Source organism: Onychomys torridus, chromosome 3 (genome assembly GCF_903995425.1).
Source record: "Onychomys torridus chromosome 3, mOncTor1.1, whole genome shotgun sequence".
In the NCBI taxonomy this organism is placed as follows: Eukaryota; Metazoa; Chordata; class Mammalia; order Rodentia; family Cricetidae; genus Onychomys; species Onychomys torridus.
Window position 1 is genome coordinate 121,848,440 of NC_050445.1, and position 17,376 is coordinate 121,865,815.

At 37.1% G+C, this 17,376-nt stretch overlaps 1 protein-coding gene across 2 annotated transcripts in view; it reads left to right on the plus strand.

Annotated features, from left to right (window-relative positions):
* Ctnna2 (catenin alpha 2) overlaps nt 1-17,376 on the plus strand; it is a 1,122,097-nt gene that overhangs the window by 1,068,030 nt on the left and 36,691 nt on the right. For both annotated transcript variants that reach the window (XM_036182154.1, XM_036182155.1), the window contains exons 15-17: nt 4,608-4,789; nt 12,084-12,189; nt 16,999-17,133. In XM_036182154.1, coding sequence (XP_036038047.1) covers nt 4,608-4,789; nt 12,084-12,189; nt 16,999-17,133 — 423 coding nt within the window. The remainder of the gene's footprint in view (nt 1-4,607; nt 4,790-12,083; nt 12,190-16,998; nt 17,134-17,376) is intronic.

Consider the following 17,376-nt stretch of genomic DNA (forward strand, 5'->3'; position numbering starts at 1 on the left):
CAAAACAGACAGATGTATAGCCTGGGGAACTGTGTGTGCCTAGCATGGATTGAAGCTACAGAAACTAGCAGGCTCCTCTGGTAATCTCATCACAGGAACAGGAAAACTGATTTGTCCCCTTTCCCCCTGGCCATGGAAATAATTTTTCTCATGTTGCCTTAGTTTGAAGGAATGAACAATTATGTGTTATATGTTTCATATTGAATTTGATTTTAATGTAGCCAGCCTTCTATTTTTCCTACCTAGAATGGCTTTAATGTGTTAACATTTCAAACTGCTGAGTTACATTGATAAGACCTAATTAAAACTCATGTGTTGAATTTTAATTTGATTAACTTGCAAATTTTGCAGTTGTGATCTACTGTTTATAGATAACCTTTTTTTAAATTCCAGTTTCAGAAAAGGTCAATAATGAATTTTTAAAAGCCAAGCGCATTTAAGAATATTCAAGAAGAGCCTTGAGCTCACCGACATCCCTGCAGCAGCAGAGGCAAACGTAATGACACTTGCACTCCAGTCACACCCCATTAAGTACGTTATGCGGATCTAGCACCCCTCCAGTCAGAATAACACCTCCCTCCCTTGCAAATCTGCTTTGAAGGGGCCAGTCTTTCCTCTGGCATGTGGCCTCAGAAAATGCCTGTCATTTCTGGTGACTTCTCTTGAGTGACATTGATGCGTGGAGCAGAAAGATGCTTAAGCAATCTGTTAGAGGACACTGAGCTTCTGCTCTGAGCTAGAGGTCAAAGGCTCTACTTTTGGGAAACTCTTCTGGGAATCAGAGGTGGGGAAGTCATGGAAATTAGAGAACGTGGGGCTGGAAGACTGGAGAGATGGCCAGTCAAGTAAGAACACTTGCTACTCTTGTGGAGGACTTCAGTTCAGTTCCCCACACGCATATTGAATACCTACATGCTCCAGTAACTCTAGATTCGAAGGGGTCCAATACCTTCCCTGGCCTCTGTAGGACAGTTATATAAAGCTTCACTCAGATACACACAAAGAAATAATTAAAAGTAAAATAAATTGCCTTTAAAAATTAGAGTGCTAGGTATAGTACACATGCATTCTGTCCAAACACTAGGGAGGCAGAGGCAGTGATCTTGGTGAGGTCAAGTCCTTTTTGGTCTACATAGTGAGTTTCAGGCTAGCCAGGCCTATATAGTGAGATCCTGTCTTAAAAAGAAAAAAAATCCAAACATAGAAAAAATTAGAAAGAAAACCAAGGCCATTGATATTTAAATGCTAATTTAAACAAAGGACTTGACAGGCAAGTGTCCACCCTCCAATGCACACATTCACTGTTTTGTGAATGAAGGTACATATATTATTTCCCACTTGGGCCCTGAATGTACAGTTTGTAGTCTGCTAGTAGTCCTACTGGTTTTTGTTTTTTATAGAGAGGCAGCCAGTGAACAAATTTAATAATGGTCCCCTAGAACCTGTGATGCTTCAATAAAACATGAGTATCTCTTTTGTGTGAAGAAGCTAGGTGAATCAAGGAGATAGGTGTACTTCAGAAAAAAAGTATGTATTTAATTTCTATCAGTTGAAGCCAAGTGAGAAATTCAAGACCCTCTTTTTAACATGAAACTACAAATGAAAGTTTATGAAGGCTCTTTGTATATAATGAATCTTTTTAAAGCCTATAGAAGTACTTTAAAATACTCCCAGACATAGAATGTTACTTTAACTAGCATATTTCTATCAGTGTTGCTTCTACATTGTGCAAACATAGAGACCCATATTATATGAGGTTCATGTGTACGTTCATTAAAGTGAGTTTTAATTTAAATAAATGAAAATCCATACTCTCTAAAATTTCATGTATGTAGGCATGAAAGTTTACTAGGCATGACTCTATAAAAAGGTACATCAGCCAGGTTCCCATGATTCCAAGCTAAGATTTCTCTGGCCTATGAAACTTCAACATAAGGGTACATGGCTTGACAGGCAGAACTGGGTTTTCATCTGACTTTGCACCACTGGGCTGAGGTCTCCATAAAAATTATATATGGCTGAATGGTGATGCCCTTGTACACGGTGGTGAAGAATGTTGTTAGCCTAACATCTCAATTTGAGTTCTCATTCACCAAATTATAAATTGTCTGGTATTAGGCATTTAATACATTTTTCTGGGTCTAGGTGCTGTCACTATTAAATGTGGGTGATTGTATTAGAAGAGCTACATAGATTAAATTATTTGGTACATCTAAATCTCAGACACATGTATGTTTGCAAGGAATCATGTGTGTATTCTATTTATCGATAGGCACCCAGGCCCTGGGACTATCATGTCCTTTGTTTTGACTATAATAACGGTAAATAGAAAGCAATCTAATGGCAGAAATAATGCCAGAAGAGTGTGCACATAACAGAGTGCTGGCTTCTAATTGAATTTATGATGCTGTGATAAAACACTGACTAAAAGAATCTTATAGGAGGAAGTGGTTTATTTGGCTTACAACTTCTGGTCCCAGCCTAGCCAATCACTGAGGGATGTCAGGGCAGGAATCTGACAGTAGTTGTGCTCACTATTCCTCAATTGCTGTATATGACCAATAAACTCACTCCACAGCTAAGTACAATGGAAGCCATGGAAGAGGCTACTCACTCTTCCACTCACTCATTAACAGGCTTATGCTCAGATAGTTCTCTTGTACAGTTGTGAACTACTAACGTAGGGATGGCATCATCTGTACTTGTTTGGGTCCTTGTACATTAATTATCAAGACAACCTCCTACAACATGCTTACAGGCCAATCTAATTCAGGCAGTTCTTCAAATGAGACTCTACTCAGGCAGAGAACTCTATGCTCTATCACCTGGGCAGGTTGAGCTAACAGAGACAATTTCATTTTGTTTCTTTTTGTGGACTAAACATGCATCTCTAATAACTTTAATTGTTCATTTTACAAACATTGGATCTCCAATCATACAGCTTCAGTCTCTCTTTGGAGAACTCTAGGATCTCAGAACTAGAGAAGTGCTGAAGAACTATCCAAGGGCCATGTGTGTGCATCATTTTGCAGGCGGTCATGGGAGAAGGTCACCCAACGAGGACAAAAATTTCAATTAGAACATGTTATATAAAGTGTGTTTACCCAACAAGTTTGATTCTTAGTTATAGTAGTTATATTCTATAAATCACTCATGAACATGTAAATAAGCAATTATGTAATTATTGCTTGTAGGAGAAATACAGGGATAAGCTACTAAGAGATATAAATCACAATGTGTTCTCTTCATCTGATCAACACATTACCATGTTTCAAGGGTATTTCTGTACAAATATTTTATATTGTTGATCAGTGATATTGAACACAAGGCAAACAACACTAATGAATGACTAAACATAGCTTATCTAGCTCATGTATTTTATTTATTTATTTATTTATTTATTTTGCAAGAGACAAATAATAGCCTTCTTGTACTTAGGGACACTTAACATCATGCTTAGGAACTATTTTGCATGGTGGTATCACCACTACAAGCAGCACAAAGGTATGAAAAATGTAGTCTTAAGTAGAAAAATGGATACTTGTTTGCAGTTAGAGAGCTGATTGAAGACAGAGGATGACTTTGTTCAGCATCATCTGGGAATGCACACACTGGTGACTCAGAGTTTTCTGCTTCTTGTATCATTTGCAAGTGACTGGAGAAGTGCTTTGGGTATTGATTTGGGGTTTACAAATGTATTGAAAAGAATCAGCAAATTGGCAAATGAAGAATCTGAGAACAGCAAGAAGATTTCTTCACTTTTTTCTACATTCCCATGCCCAGCAACTTGTGCAAATCAGCCTTTGCTTTCTAATCTCCATCAGCTTCAGCAGCCCCAGTCTCTGAAAATCTGAGAGCCCAAATGCTCTGACACTTTCAATTTTTCTCAGTATCTTGGAGTTTTGGATTAGGGGCATTCTCCCAAGTCTAGATGTTTTCTGTATAAGCATCTTGGATAGGGGATAGCAGTCTGGATTTCCATTTCAATGTTTACTTGTATTCAGAGGCTATAGTTATCTAGAAAGATAGAGGAGAAAGGCTAAAATGAAGGGCATCATTCCCTAAATTTCCTAATAAGGGAAAAGTTTTCTCGTTGGTATGTCAGTTTTCTATTGATGTCTTCATTTTTACTAAAAAAAAAAAAAAAAAAAAAAATCTTTCCATACCACTCTACTTGGATGCTCAAATATTGTTTAAAATTCCTATCCTTCCCAGCAACAGGATTTTTTTTCTTTTTCCCTTCTCTGAATAGCTTTCAGTGTTGAAAGAGGTGCATTCTTTCATCTGGTAAAAGTTTCCTGAGACCAAATATAAAAATTGTTAAGAATAGATGCTTTTGAACAAACATATGCCATCAAAGAGACAGGGAAGTTCTGCTGCTGTCAGTGTGTCTGCACTTTTGGCTCTTTATCATTTATGTAAGGGAGGTGGGCAGGAAACTGGAGGACCTGGCCAGCCTGTTCTCTTGGCCTGGCTGCAATGGAGAAGACGTGCATCTTCCAGAATGATGGGACATCCTATAAGCCTTGTCAGGAAGCAGAGTCCACATGCAGTTTTGAATTCCTTCATCACCCTCAGTCATGCTTCTCTCCATGTCACCTACACAGGCCATCATGGCACAACTACCACAGGAGGAGAAAGCCAAAATAGCTGAGCAGGTGGAGATCTTCCATCAGGAAAAAAGCAAGCTGGATGCTGAAGTGGCCAAGTGGGATGACAGTGGCAATGACATCATTGTGCTGGCCAAGCAGATGTGTATGATCATGATGGAGATGACAGACTTCACAAGGTGAGGCCCAGAGATAGGGAGATGACTGTGTTCTTGCTAAACATGTGTAGCACTGGATCTTCACAGGAAAACCTGTTGAAATGCTAAGGTGCTGTATCAAAGAAATGTGGAGTTCTTAGTCATTTGCACTTACAAGTCAAAATGTTCTCCTTTTTGGTGGAGAAGAGCAGATTCTTTTTTTTTTTTTTTTTTTTTTGTAATCAGTATTATTTTAGTGATCTATCATAAGGCAATCATAACAACAAACCCCAAGGATTAGGTAACTTATCTGTGTTCTGTACTGGTTTTACATATGTTTAAATACGTTTCTGAAGATAAAGTGAATGTTTTGTTAATTTCCTGTTGGAAAAATATGTGCATATTTGTATGTACATGTATTTGTTTCATGTGTTCTAACAGCACATGAATCAACATTAATTTTGTCTCACTTTCCACCCTAATGTACGAGGAGTTATGTCCAACAGCTGAAGATGACAAAATTCTTACAGAGAATTTAAAAATAGTGCAAACATTGATTTTTTTTCCTCTGAGCAGCCTTTCTCATAGGTTAGGAAGTAGCCAACATTCTGTCAGGAGCCTTGGTTTCACCTTATGTCATGGGTGCTTCTGCCATTGCCTTTGGTATCTTCTTAAGAGGCTTGTGACAATTCTCTGCCCCACTCTAGGTTACATAAAGAGCAATCAGATGCAGAAAAAATCACAGGCAAAGGTCCCTCAATTCTGAAGGAGAAGATGAAATGGTATGGAGTAAGTTCTTAACTCTCTTTGCAAAAGGGTAGAATAACATTCACAAACTTCTCAGGAGAAGATTTACTCCAAAAGCATGATGCAAGTAGGAACTATCATGTCAAACATTGAAAGCATCTGACAAACTCATTCAGTTTGTATCGAATTGCTGTGTGTGTGTGTGTGTGTGTGTGTGTGTGTGTGTGTGTGTGTGTGTATGCCTTAGTGGTTGAACATGGTATGATAAAATCAAGCAAGACATACAGCTATGTCAGGATATCACCTAATGGGTGAGAACATTCTTAATAATTGTTGACTGCTTCTAATAAGAAAAGGCAGTAATTGATTCAAGGTTTTAATAAAATGCAGAACATGGCTATATCATCCCCTTTACCCTTTACCTCTGGCAAATATGTACTAACAACATTATTTGGCTCCTTTTCCAAATCTTTCAAAATTGTTTTTGATTCTAGCAAAATGATTTTAGTATTAGGAGTGTGACCTTCGAGAGCTTTAAATGTCATCATATTCATTCAAAGTTCAAGTTTGTACATTTAGTTAGTCTCCTTCAGCTTCACAAATATATTTCTCTCATACAAAATAATATCAGGGGGGCAAGTCCGAGCCATTATTTAAATCCAGATTGCCTACAAATCAGACGGTGGTGGCAGCCTCAGCCATTGCTTCCTGAAGCCCACGATGACTTCATTTGCTTGCTTTCAACATTTTATTAGTATTTTATCTGATGGATATTATGCAACCCATTAATAACATCAGTGGAACAAATAATCTCATTAGTTTGCAGTGAATAATGAATCCAGTCACATTGCTAGTTTAGATCAGGAGAACATTTTGTAATTTGCATTATATATAACTGTGGTCAAGGAAGATAAATATATTTGAGGGGTCTTGTTCAATGAGGTTGAATCACATAGACTCTTTATTAGTCAAAGCATCATTTTAAAAGTGAAAAGAAAGATGGTTCAATTTCCTACAGAATTCATATAGTATTTTTTTTTTTTTTTGTGCTGATCTGAGTAATGAAGTGTCCAGCCTGTTACTGGTTATAATTTTTTCTAAGGCCTGATGATCTCTCTCTCTCTGTCTCTCTCTCTCTCTGTCTCTCTCTCCTCTCTCCTCTCTCCCCTATACACACACACACACACACACACACACACACACACACACACACACACACACAAACAAACCCATGTATGTGTGTGTGTGTGTGTGTGTGTGTGTGTGTGTGTGTGTGTGTAGAACTAGTGAAAACAGAACATTGTGAAGGTATGAACTGGCAACGTAGCCCAAGAGGCTGTGGCTTGCTCTCATTGCCATCTGTGTATTCTCATCCTGAGCAAAGCAGCCCTTGACTGTCTTTCTCTGTGGCTTCCCACCTAAGTTTACTAATTCAGCCTTGTGTATTATTAATACTGAAATTACATTTTCCACTTCCAGAAGGAGTAATTGCAGCTTTATACAGCTAACCACTTCTAAGTACCATTTTCTATTATTTAAAGTTTGTAGAGTTGACTAGAAACCGAAGCTTCATTCCTCTACCAAGTGTTTAAAGAACATGTAGGTCTCATAGGTCTCACAGTCACCCTCCGTTTATTATCATGTTGTATTATTCATGTCACTGGCTAATTTATTAATTGCATTCCTCATCTCCATGAGTCTTCTCTGTTATTAAAATGGAAGAGGTGCTGCCTTGTTATTCATGAACTATCCTTTTCATGGAGGAGAGGGAAACCATTGGTTTTCACATCCCTTTCTTCCCACCGACGCTTTACTTTAATTTTATGAGTAAAAGCTGAAGCACCATCCCTCACACAGCAAATTCATGCTTCTTGTATCGTTCTGAGAAATTTCTATGTACATCTTTTGTCACCCAACCAAGATGCATGCAGACATCCTTAGTTCAGCCTTAACTGAATAATGAAGGTCAAAGTGGTCGTGTCAATATCAGCATAGAAAAGGAAACTGCAACTGGGCAGTAGTGGTGCATGACTTTAATCCCAGCACTCAGGAGGCAGAGCCAGGTGGATCTCTGTGAGTTTGAGGCCACGCTAGTCTACAGAGCAAGATTCAGGACAGCCACCAAAACTACACAGATAAACCCTGTCTCCAAAAAAAAAGAAAGAAAGAAAGAAAGAAAGAAAGGAAAAGGAAACTGAGTAGGGAGGAAACTAAGGATGGAGTGAAGATCATTTGGACACAGTCAATTGTAAAACAGTGAACAATGAACTAAATTCATACAATACTTCCAAACTCAGTTCTGCTTTATCTCAGGAGCTCACTCCCTCAGCTTGGTGATTCTAGCTGGCATTTCAATATCAATCCTTTCTCTTCTCTTTTCATACTGCAACTGGTCAATAGAAACAACTATCCAACTTGCTTGCACTAAAACTTGCCCTCTTTTCATATGATCAGCCTCTTTGAATTTGCCATTCAATGCTTGCCTTTTTTTTTCTTTTTCTTTTTAAACTTTTCACCCTCTACTTCTGGTTTGTATCACCTAAACAATACACCTACAATAGTTGAACTCATGACTCTCAGGTCCTTCAGGATTTCTTAAGATTTATTAGATTCAATAAATCATTTCTCTATGCCTACTCATCCTGTTTCACCTGCTGTGGCAACTGTGTGTGTGTGTGTGTGTGTGTGTGTGTGTGTGTGTGTGTGTGTGTGTAGGCACATGCATGCTATATTGGTGGACATGAAAGGATATGTTTAGGGTGTCAGTTTGTTCCTTCCACTGTTTGTTCCAGGGTTTGAATTCAGGTCATCTGGTTCAGACACTTTTATCCACTAAGCCATCTTGCTGGTCCTGGGAAAATTTCTTAGAGCATTTTTCTTTTGAAACAGTGGTTCCAGAGAGGCTTTATGAGTCCACATATTTGCAAATACCCTCACATTTCCTTACTTATGTAGAGAGTTCCATTTAATATTAGCAATCCAGATGTGTTGAGACAGCTACAGAAAATAAATCCTTTAAACTTGGATTAATTCTGAATTAGAATTCTGAGTACTGAATACTTTGCTCACAATGTACTGTCACACTGCTATTGCCCATTAAGACTCACAGGCTTTTTGTAAAATAAATACAAATTAGTTGGCAAATGGGAGCTCACAGCACTGAAGTAATAGTTTGCCCAGCTTGACTCTCTTTATGGAGTGACCAGTTCTTGGGAAACACTCCAAATATTGGTCTTTATGTAAAAACCAACTGTACTTAAATGAAAGATGTTGCAAGATTCTGTATAGTGGAGAAGTAATAGACTCCATAAGTACACTAGTAACATGCTCTAAGTGAGACAATAGAATGACTCCTACTGTTAGGGACACAAGGTTCCATAAAACACCCTTTCAAATTTCCCCACTATAGACTTGACTCCAAGGTACAGAAACACCAGGGGGTGTGTCCTCATTTTGAGATAGGGTGCTATAAACATTAGGATAGCATCTCTGTTGCATTTGTCTTCCAGTGATGGTAAGACTAACTTGGAAGTCTTGTCCACTTCCTAAACTAGTTTTTTTTTTTTTTCTGGCTTTCAGTTTTCTTTCCTGGTTATTTATTTCTTGATTCAATGCTATGCAGATGGCTATAATTCATTTAGTCTTGTATTGTCTGATACATTAGCCCAATATGGCTGTTTAAATTGTTTTTGATTGTTATATGCATGATAAAGTTTACTATGACAGTAAGTGTTTAAGTAGACAATTTTGCCACATTAAGTACACTGGTGTGTATCCATCACTGTCATTGGTCTATACATTTTCATAGTCCTTAAACATGTATCCAGTTGCCTGCTAACTCCCCATTACCTGCTTCCCACACCCCTGCAAACCACCTTAGTAATTAGCTTTCTGTCTCTGTGTCATTGACCACTCTAGGTATCACACATGGACCATAGTTAATATCCATCTTTTTGCAACTGGCTTCTTTTGTAGCAAATAATGTTTTCAGAGTCCATCCATGCTGTCACAGCCCAAAATTGTCTTTCCTTTTTAAGGTTGAAAAATATACTATTAAAATTGATATACCACATTCGGTTTCTCCACTCATCTATTAATGGACATTTATTCCTTTCCTTTGGTCCATGAGTGTCAATATTCCACTTAGAAATGAGTGTATGTGTTACCATCAATTATTTGTTTAGTTTCATGACCCCTTCTAACCCTCTAACACAGATTCTGACTTTAAGAGTTCAAACTGAACCTCTAGTGTTGACACTGGAGTCTTAAACATTCATTTATTATTGTGGTGCCAATGATTGTGTGAACTCTAGTCACTTGTGGAATGAAAAATAATCATACTGTGCTTTCACTTTGGCCACAAGATGAACATCCAAGCCTCAAGCAAATACAGTGTCTCTAAAGGTACTCACTAACTTAGAACAGTTTAATCAGTTTTTAAAAATTATCATTTAAAGTTTATGGGGAGACATTTTATAAAGTCCTTTGGAATTATATACATATATGAATATGTGTACATGTATGTGTGTATGTATGCATGCATGTATGTACGTATTTGTGTTTATGATATGTATATCTGTGTGAGTTAATATGTACCACACACATGCAAATGCCCAGTTAGGCCAGAAGAGGGCATAAGAAACTTTGGAACTAGAGTTAAGGCATGCTCCACTTCAAAATTCTTGAAGTAAACAAACACACATTTCCTTGACAATGAGAAATAAACCCCTAAATTTTTAACAGTTCTGTTTAGATAAAGGCAAAGGCTAACAGGTATCATGTCAGAGTAAAATTTCACAAAAGATTTTCTATGGTATGAAAGTTACAGAGAAATACATAGCATGTTGACATTTTTATGTAATGGTAGTTTCTTTACTTATGCTTTCCTTAATAATAATGGAAAAAATACAGTGAAAGGAAGGGGGCTGCTTAGAGATGACAATTACAAACACTTTCATGGAATAGGAGCAAGACTGTCACAGTATCTTTACCTCATCCACCTTATACAAAATTCACATGTGGAATCTTATCTCATTTGTGCCTGAAAAATCTTAATGGCTAGTGAAAAGTGAGTGAATGTGTTCTCTGGAAGACTCAGTTTGACTACACTTAACTGAAATACATAAGCTTAGAATCTCCTGTATGTGTACCTCAATAGTAGCATGAACTTCTATTTTATTTCCAGATATTAATAAAGAAAAACAAATTCCAAAATGAGAACTGGGGTTAAACAAAATAACACATACTTCCTTAATGTTTTTCTGGTGGAAACCATATTCAGTCTCTCATTTTGTAATACTACATAACAGTTGTGGTCATTGTCCTCTTCTTAGAACCATATGTTGTCTAAATAAATTGGTTCTAAGAGGCTTTCCTGTTGGTCTCATCACATTTATAACACAGAAAAGCAATTTTGGTACCTTAAAAATGCACTGGAGTTTAGACATACGTGAAGAAGGATAATAGAAAATATAATCTGCTAAAAACTAAGGATAAACATGTTCAATGTATTCTTTATTTACCACCCAAGGAAGTGGTCATTTAAATGCTATATTTATTTAAAGGTCCATGGTGCAGCAACATTTCCCTTCCTTTTAAATCAGCATTTAAAATTAAACAGGCAAGTTGACTGAGTAATATAATGTTTAATTGCCTACCTAATTGAAAACCATATGTGAAAATGTTGGGGTTCTGCAAGCAGAAGGGCATTTACAATCATAGTGTTTAATGTAATCGTTCACATGCCAGTACCAGAAACACAAAGTACATGATATTGGGAATTTTGTAATTTCTGAAATTCTAGTCAAATACATTATATTGAGAGCAAGTGCTTCTCAAGGTACCATCTGGACTTGAGTTAAATAATGTGAAGGTGCTGGGCACAGTATGGATGGCTATATATATGGTTTAGACTGTATTTCTATTATAGAATTCACTACTTGCAACCTGTGTGGATGAGTGTGAAGACTGTTGTTAACTGACCACTTGACAGAATCCAGAATCACATAGGAAAAAGGTCCCCAGGTATATCTATAAAGAGCTGTCTCCATTAAAGTTTGCCTCTGGAGATGTCTGTGAGGGGTTATCTTGATTTTATTAATTGATGTGGGAAGAGCCTCCTTAATTTCATGAGGGCCCATTCTCTGGGCACAGGATTTTGGCAAAAAGTGTGCTAAACCCCTGCATGCAACTATTCTTCCTTGCTTCCTGGCAGTGAATGCAATGTGGCCAAATGCTTCATAAACACACAGTGAGGTGTTGTGTATGGTGGCATCTGGAACATGAACACCATTCGGTACTCAAGTCCCTTCCTCTTGCAGTGATCATCTTACCCGAGTAATGTTAAAAAGTAGCAGAAGAATAAATGTGAATATGTATATGAAATTAAGAGACTGCCCCCAGTACACACAAGGAAACATGATAGGCTATCAACCTGAAGTTTGAGGTGAGTCAAGGCAGCATTGAAAATTTCAGTAACAGGACCAGACAACATTAAATACAACATGATCATCTTGGACCAAGAATGTGATAGGTTTGCGTGTTCCATGTACTGAGTTAAATTCTAATTATGTTGTATTTTCTCTTTCAGAGGCAAAGGCCCATTGAAAAATACATCTGATGTCATTAACGCTGCCAAGAAGATTGCAGAAGCAGGCTCTAGAATGGACAAATTAGCCCGTGCTGTTGCTGATCAGGTAATACAAAAGGAAGAGTGGGAATTAATTAATACTGGCATTCTGGGATGAGTTTTATGCACCCTATGAAATGCCTTTTCAAAATGTATTTGGAGATAATTTCTAATATTTTACATACTGGCCTCTGCTGAGGCTGAGATCGTGGCAGAGGTACCTTTAACTCAGTAGATGCACCAAAGGCTTAAGCAGTGGCAGGTTAAACCAATTATATAGCACAATGAGTGGGCACAAGATAAGGCAGACACCCTAGGACCACCTGCCCAGAGATGGCATTGCCCAGTGGTCTGTGTCCTTCCACGCCAACCATTCATCAGGAAAATGCCAGACAGGCTTGCCTACAGGCCAGTCTGATGGAGATATTTCCTCAGTCAATGTTCTGTCTTCTCAAATGACTTCAGCTTGTGTCAAATTGACAAAATGCTTACCATGTTGTAGTATGAAAGCATGGCTCCCATTACTACCATAACACTGACCTCACTGTAATACTATGTAATTCATAATAAGTTATGTTCTTCTACAAGATGGACTAATTCTTGTAACCAAGGACAATCTAGATTTCAGCTACATTTTTAACCATACTTAAATGAATAACAGAGACATGAAATCCTCAAAGCCTCACCTGTGTTTTTACAGGATGCTTAGTTGAAGCTGCCTTTGTCTCACATAGAATATTTTATTATATTTCAGGAATTTTCATTCAGGCTGGCTTGAACTAGACCTTCAGAATCCATCTCTGTGTTTTCCTGCTGGAACATTTCTTGTAAGGGTACATTAGGCAGTAGACATTTCCAGATAACTGATTATCTCTTCAAGCAGCAGTTAGGAAGAGTCTACAATCTGAACTACTTCAAAATGAATATACTTTAAAATACAAAATAAGATTCTGAAATAAAAATGACACATACTCTTATTACATGGAAACCCCATAATGAACATGAATGTGCTTCAGAAGGTGGTACTCTTCGAGTATCTTAAAGGACAAAGGGTTGGTTTCTTCTAGTCTCCAGGTTTTTGAGCTACAGTTCTCAGCTATCGATTTCTTCCCTCATTTTTTTAACATTAGCATTGTTCTTCTATTTACTTTCTTCCAACATGCCAGCCATAATATCAAAATATCAAATAAATATCCTGACCTTGTAAAGGCTAACCACTCCCACCAGAAGATTGAACAACTAATATATAATATACAATAAGAACTTAAAAAAAATCCCATTTTTATTGTATTTACACATGATGGGTAACATAATGGGATGTTTCTGAGAAACTTACTGGTTTGGAAGTATTATTATTATAACTTCAGATTATTTTCATTGTTACCCTAGTAAATATCACTGTCATTTGTAGTAGTTAAAAACTAAACCATTGCTGTGGCTAGTGTTAGGATTACATCAAATGTCAGTCTTCCGAGTGTTAAGCTGAACTTCTTTTGGAAAGTTTCACAAATATTCTAGAGAGCCCACACAAGAGAACAAGAGGACAGAGGACCCACCTGGATACAAGCAGCAAAGATAGTCACCAACCAGAAAGAAAGCTTAGTCTGAAAATGTTGATGGGCATTGGGATATGTGGAGCCACAAGAAATGTTTGAGTGACTCTGTAAAACTTCTCTGTAGATGTATCCGGCTTGTTAAATAAGAAACACAGAACCGATTGCAGAGTTAAAAACCAAGAGGTCAGAGCAAAAGCTGAAAACCTTACCCTTCACTGCTTCTGCCGTTCTTCCTCTCCACAAGAGACCTACTTCTGTGCGTCCTGTCTATTTAAAGACTTTCTGTTCTGTTTTCTCATTGGTTGTAAACCCAGCCACATGACCTCCTTGTCACTGCCTGTTTGTTCAGACCTCCAGGTCTTCTATGGTTGGTATTGAGATTAAAGGCGTGTCTGCCATGCTGCCTGTGTCCTTGAACACACAGAGATCCGCATAGCTCTGCCTCCCAAGTGCTGGGATTAAAGGCGCGCCCCACTGCTGCTCAGCTTCTGCTCTGGCTTGCTCTGACCTCAAGGCAACTTTATTGACATACAAATAAAATCACATTTCAATACAAATAAAATATCACTATACTTCTCATAAAGGATTTTGTTTTTTTCTGGGAGTAAAAATTGAGTAGAATTTGAATGGCTTTTCTGTTGCATACTCAGTATTCATGTTTGAAAGTATTTCTCAGTACATTTAGGTGGGTAAAATTCTATAGTCCCAGTTTTGATTTCTGTTTTTTTTATTTTTTTATTTTTTACAATTTAGGACCTTAATTGTTCACAGTGTAATATGAGACATTTCTCCAAAACAGTTTTAATAGATAACAAACATAATATGAATACACACACACTCTTACATACACATGTGTGCACATGTGCACACACACATGAGAGAGAGACAGAGATAGAGACAGAGACAGAAAGACAGACAGAGACAGAGATAGAGAAAAACAGGCAGACAGAGACAGAGAAATAGACAGAAAAAGGATCCTAAACTTATTTCTAGATTTAGGAGATAGAGCATTTGAGTGCTACTAACAATGATTTTTGTAGTAAACAAATGGAGAGTAATCCGATATTTTCTGATACGTTTACAGTCATTATCTAGGAAACATCTGGAAATTTTGTTAATATTTTATCTAAGAGGGGTGTTTCTTCTGGGTTGCTTTTTAGGTATAGAAGGTATTTTGAATTTCTATTGTTGTGTCATGACCTTTAAAAAGGTCATAAAACATAAACAAGTTATGTTTTCACTGGTTAAGTTTAAATAATGAACAGAATATTACCAAAGACTGGATTGGTTGCTTTCATTTTGCCTGAAAATATTTTTATGAAGATTCAAGATATGCACGCAATATAAATGCTTTATGGACCACTGCATTTTTAATTACTGTTCCATTGAGATAGAACTCTTGGTTTAATTTGCTGTAAGGTATTTGTATTGAAAGCTTTGTCAGCCCTCTGGGGAGATATCATTTTAAAGTTAATTCCTTCCAGTATATGGGTCTCTGGAGTAGGATAAATATTACAGTATTAAGTACTTGTAGAAAACTAAAAACAGTCTCAGTGGGATGCTTACTTGATAAATGCATTTAGGGAAAAATATCACAATAGTAGGTGTTATGTATAAAATAAATGCTTTTATTTTTAACTGAATAAGTGCTTTATGTCATAGAAACATTTTGTGGTGTTGTTGAAAAAAATTCCCTTTCTGTAGCTTATAGAAAACTCAAGTCAGTCTTTCTCCCATACTTTTACACTGTGTTGATTTATGACAAGTGCTGAGCATTGAACCTTGTGCACGCTAGCTGAATGCACTACCATTGGGTTACACTATAGCCCCATACTCTTATATTAAGTATAATGCTTCAAGTAAAGCTCTTGTTTCTTACATTATGCATACATACATATGTAGAAACACATATACACAATATTCATATATAATTAATAACTGCTTATTAATTATATACATACATAATATTTACAAATACCCAATGTATATATACATATATATTTACAAATATCTTTACAAATACTCATTTTAACCAGAACAATGACCTGGGAGCACCTCAAGCTGAACATTTGATAGGAAAAATATATATTTCATTTACTCATTAATCATTGGCTTAGGAGGCTCAGAAACATTTTAGAAAGATATTGAAAATTTCTACAGAAATGGGTAGCTGAGCTCTGTGTGAACTTGATGGGTATCTATCCACTTAAATTATGATGCAAGTTAATCTTCCAAGAGAACTGACTCTGATTAAAGGGCACTGTTGCTATACTTAAGGGTTAACTTCACCTAGTTTCAAATAAAGCTTATCAGAGCCTCCTGTTAGAGGGACCACAGTCCATTTGAGACTTCTCTTATTTGAAGAGCTTAGTATGTTGTTAAAATTTGCAATAACTAGGAAAAACCCATAAAATACATAGAGTTATTGGAGCACTCCCTAGAAAATAAAAAAAGAAATAAATAGTCTGTCTAATTAGCTGAATTGAAATTGCCCCCACCCCCTCTGTACTTTAGAATAAATTGTCACAAAAGTGAAGAATTTCTGGCATCCATTACCTTATGTTTGTATTCATGTGGAGAAAGTGGGAGGAAACTAGAAACAAACAACAAACCAAAATCTGTAGAATAGTGAGTTCAGAAGATAGCTAACAAAATAGTTCCAAGTAATGCAGATATCTCAATAAGACTTCATAAATCATCTTTATTAGTCCCTCCTGCTTTTCCATTTTAAGAGTAATTTTTTCGTACTTAAATCTAATGCATTTTGACTGATATACCCCTTATCCCCAACTTTCCACATTATTCCATGTGTCTCAAATTCACATCCTCTTCATTTAGTTATTTCTCACCATTTATTGTTATTGTGTATGTGTGTTCATATATATTAAACATACTAGCTCCAATTAGTGTTGTCCATATGCACATGGGTATAGACTGACATTTGCAGCATGGGTCACAACCGGGGCTCTTGTCACTCAAGATATCTGACTCTCTTTCTCTCTGCATTTCTGGACTTTCTGTAGCTCTTCAACTAGGGGTAGGACCTTGTGAGCCCATCCTCAACCCATGCTGGAATGTTCACTCATATGGCATTATGCAGTTCTTGTGCAAGAAATCATAGAAGCTGAGGGTTCATGGGTAAAATCTTATCAAAGTGGAGCTAACCACTCAGAACCATTAACTGTGGCATTTCTCCAGTGCATCATGAAAAAGCAGAGTTAAATGAACATAATTAGTATGTGACACCAAGGCCTTTTAAATGGTAAATGTTAGAAACTGAAGAGCACTCAGTAACTGATACCACTGTTTTTGTTTTATAGTGTCCTGATTCAGCATGTAAGCAAGATTTATTAGCCTACCTTCAACGGATTGCCTTGTATTGCCATCAGCTTAACATCTGCAGCAAAGTGAAGGCAGAAGTTCAGAATCTGGGAGGAGAGCTCATTGTGTCAGGGGTAAGCTGGGATTTGGGCTTCACAATGTCAAGTTCCCACTGCTGTACTTCCAAGGCAAGCATTCTTGGCAACAGTACTGCTAAAAACACCAAACGACAGTGATTCACAGCTTTAAAAAAATGTTATCACCATTATTCCAGACTTTACAATAGCTCACAAAGAGCAATTTGATTTTCCAATTACCCCATGTTTATACTAGCCTTGTAAAATCTCCATTCTTCACAAGAAAACTAATTTCATAGT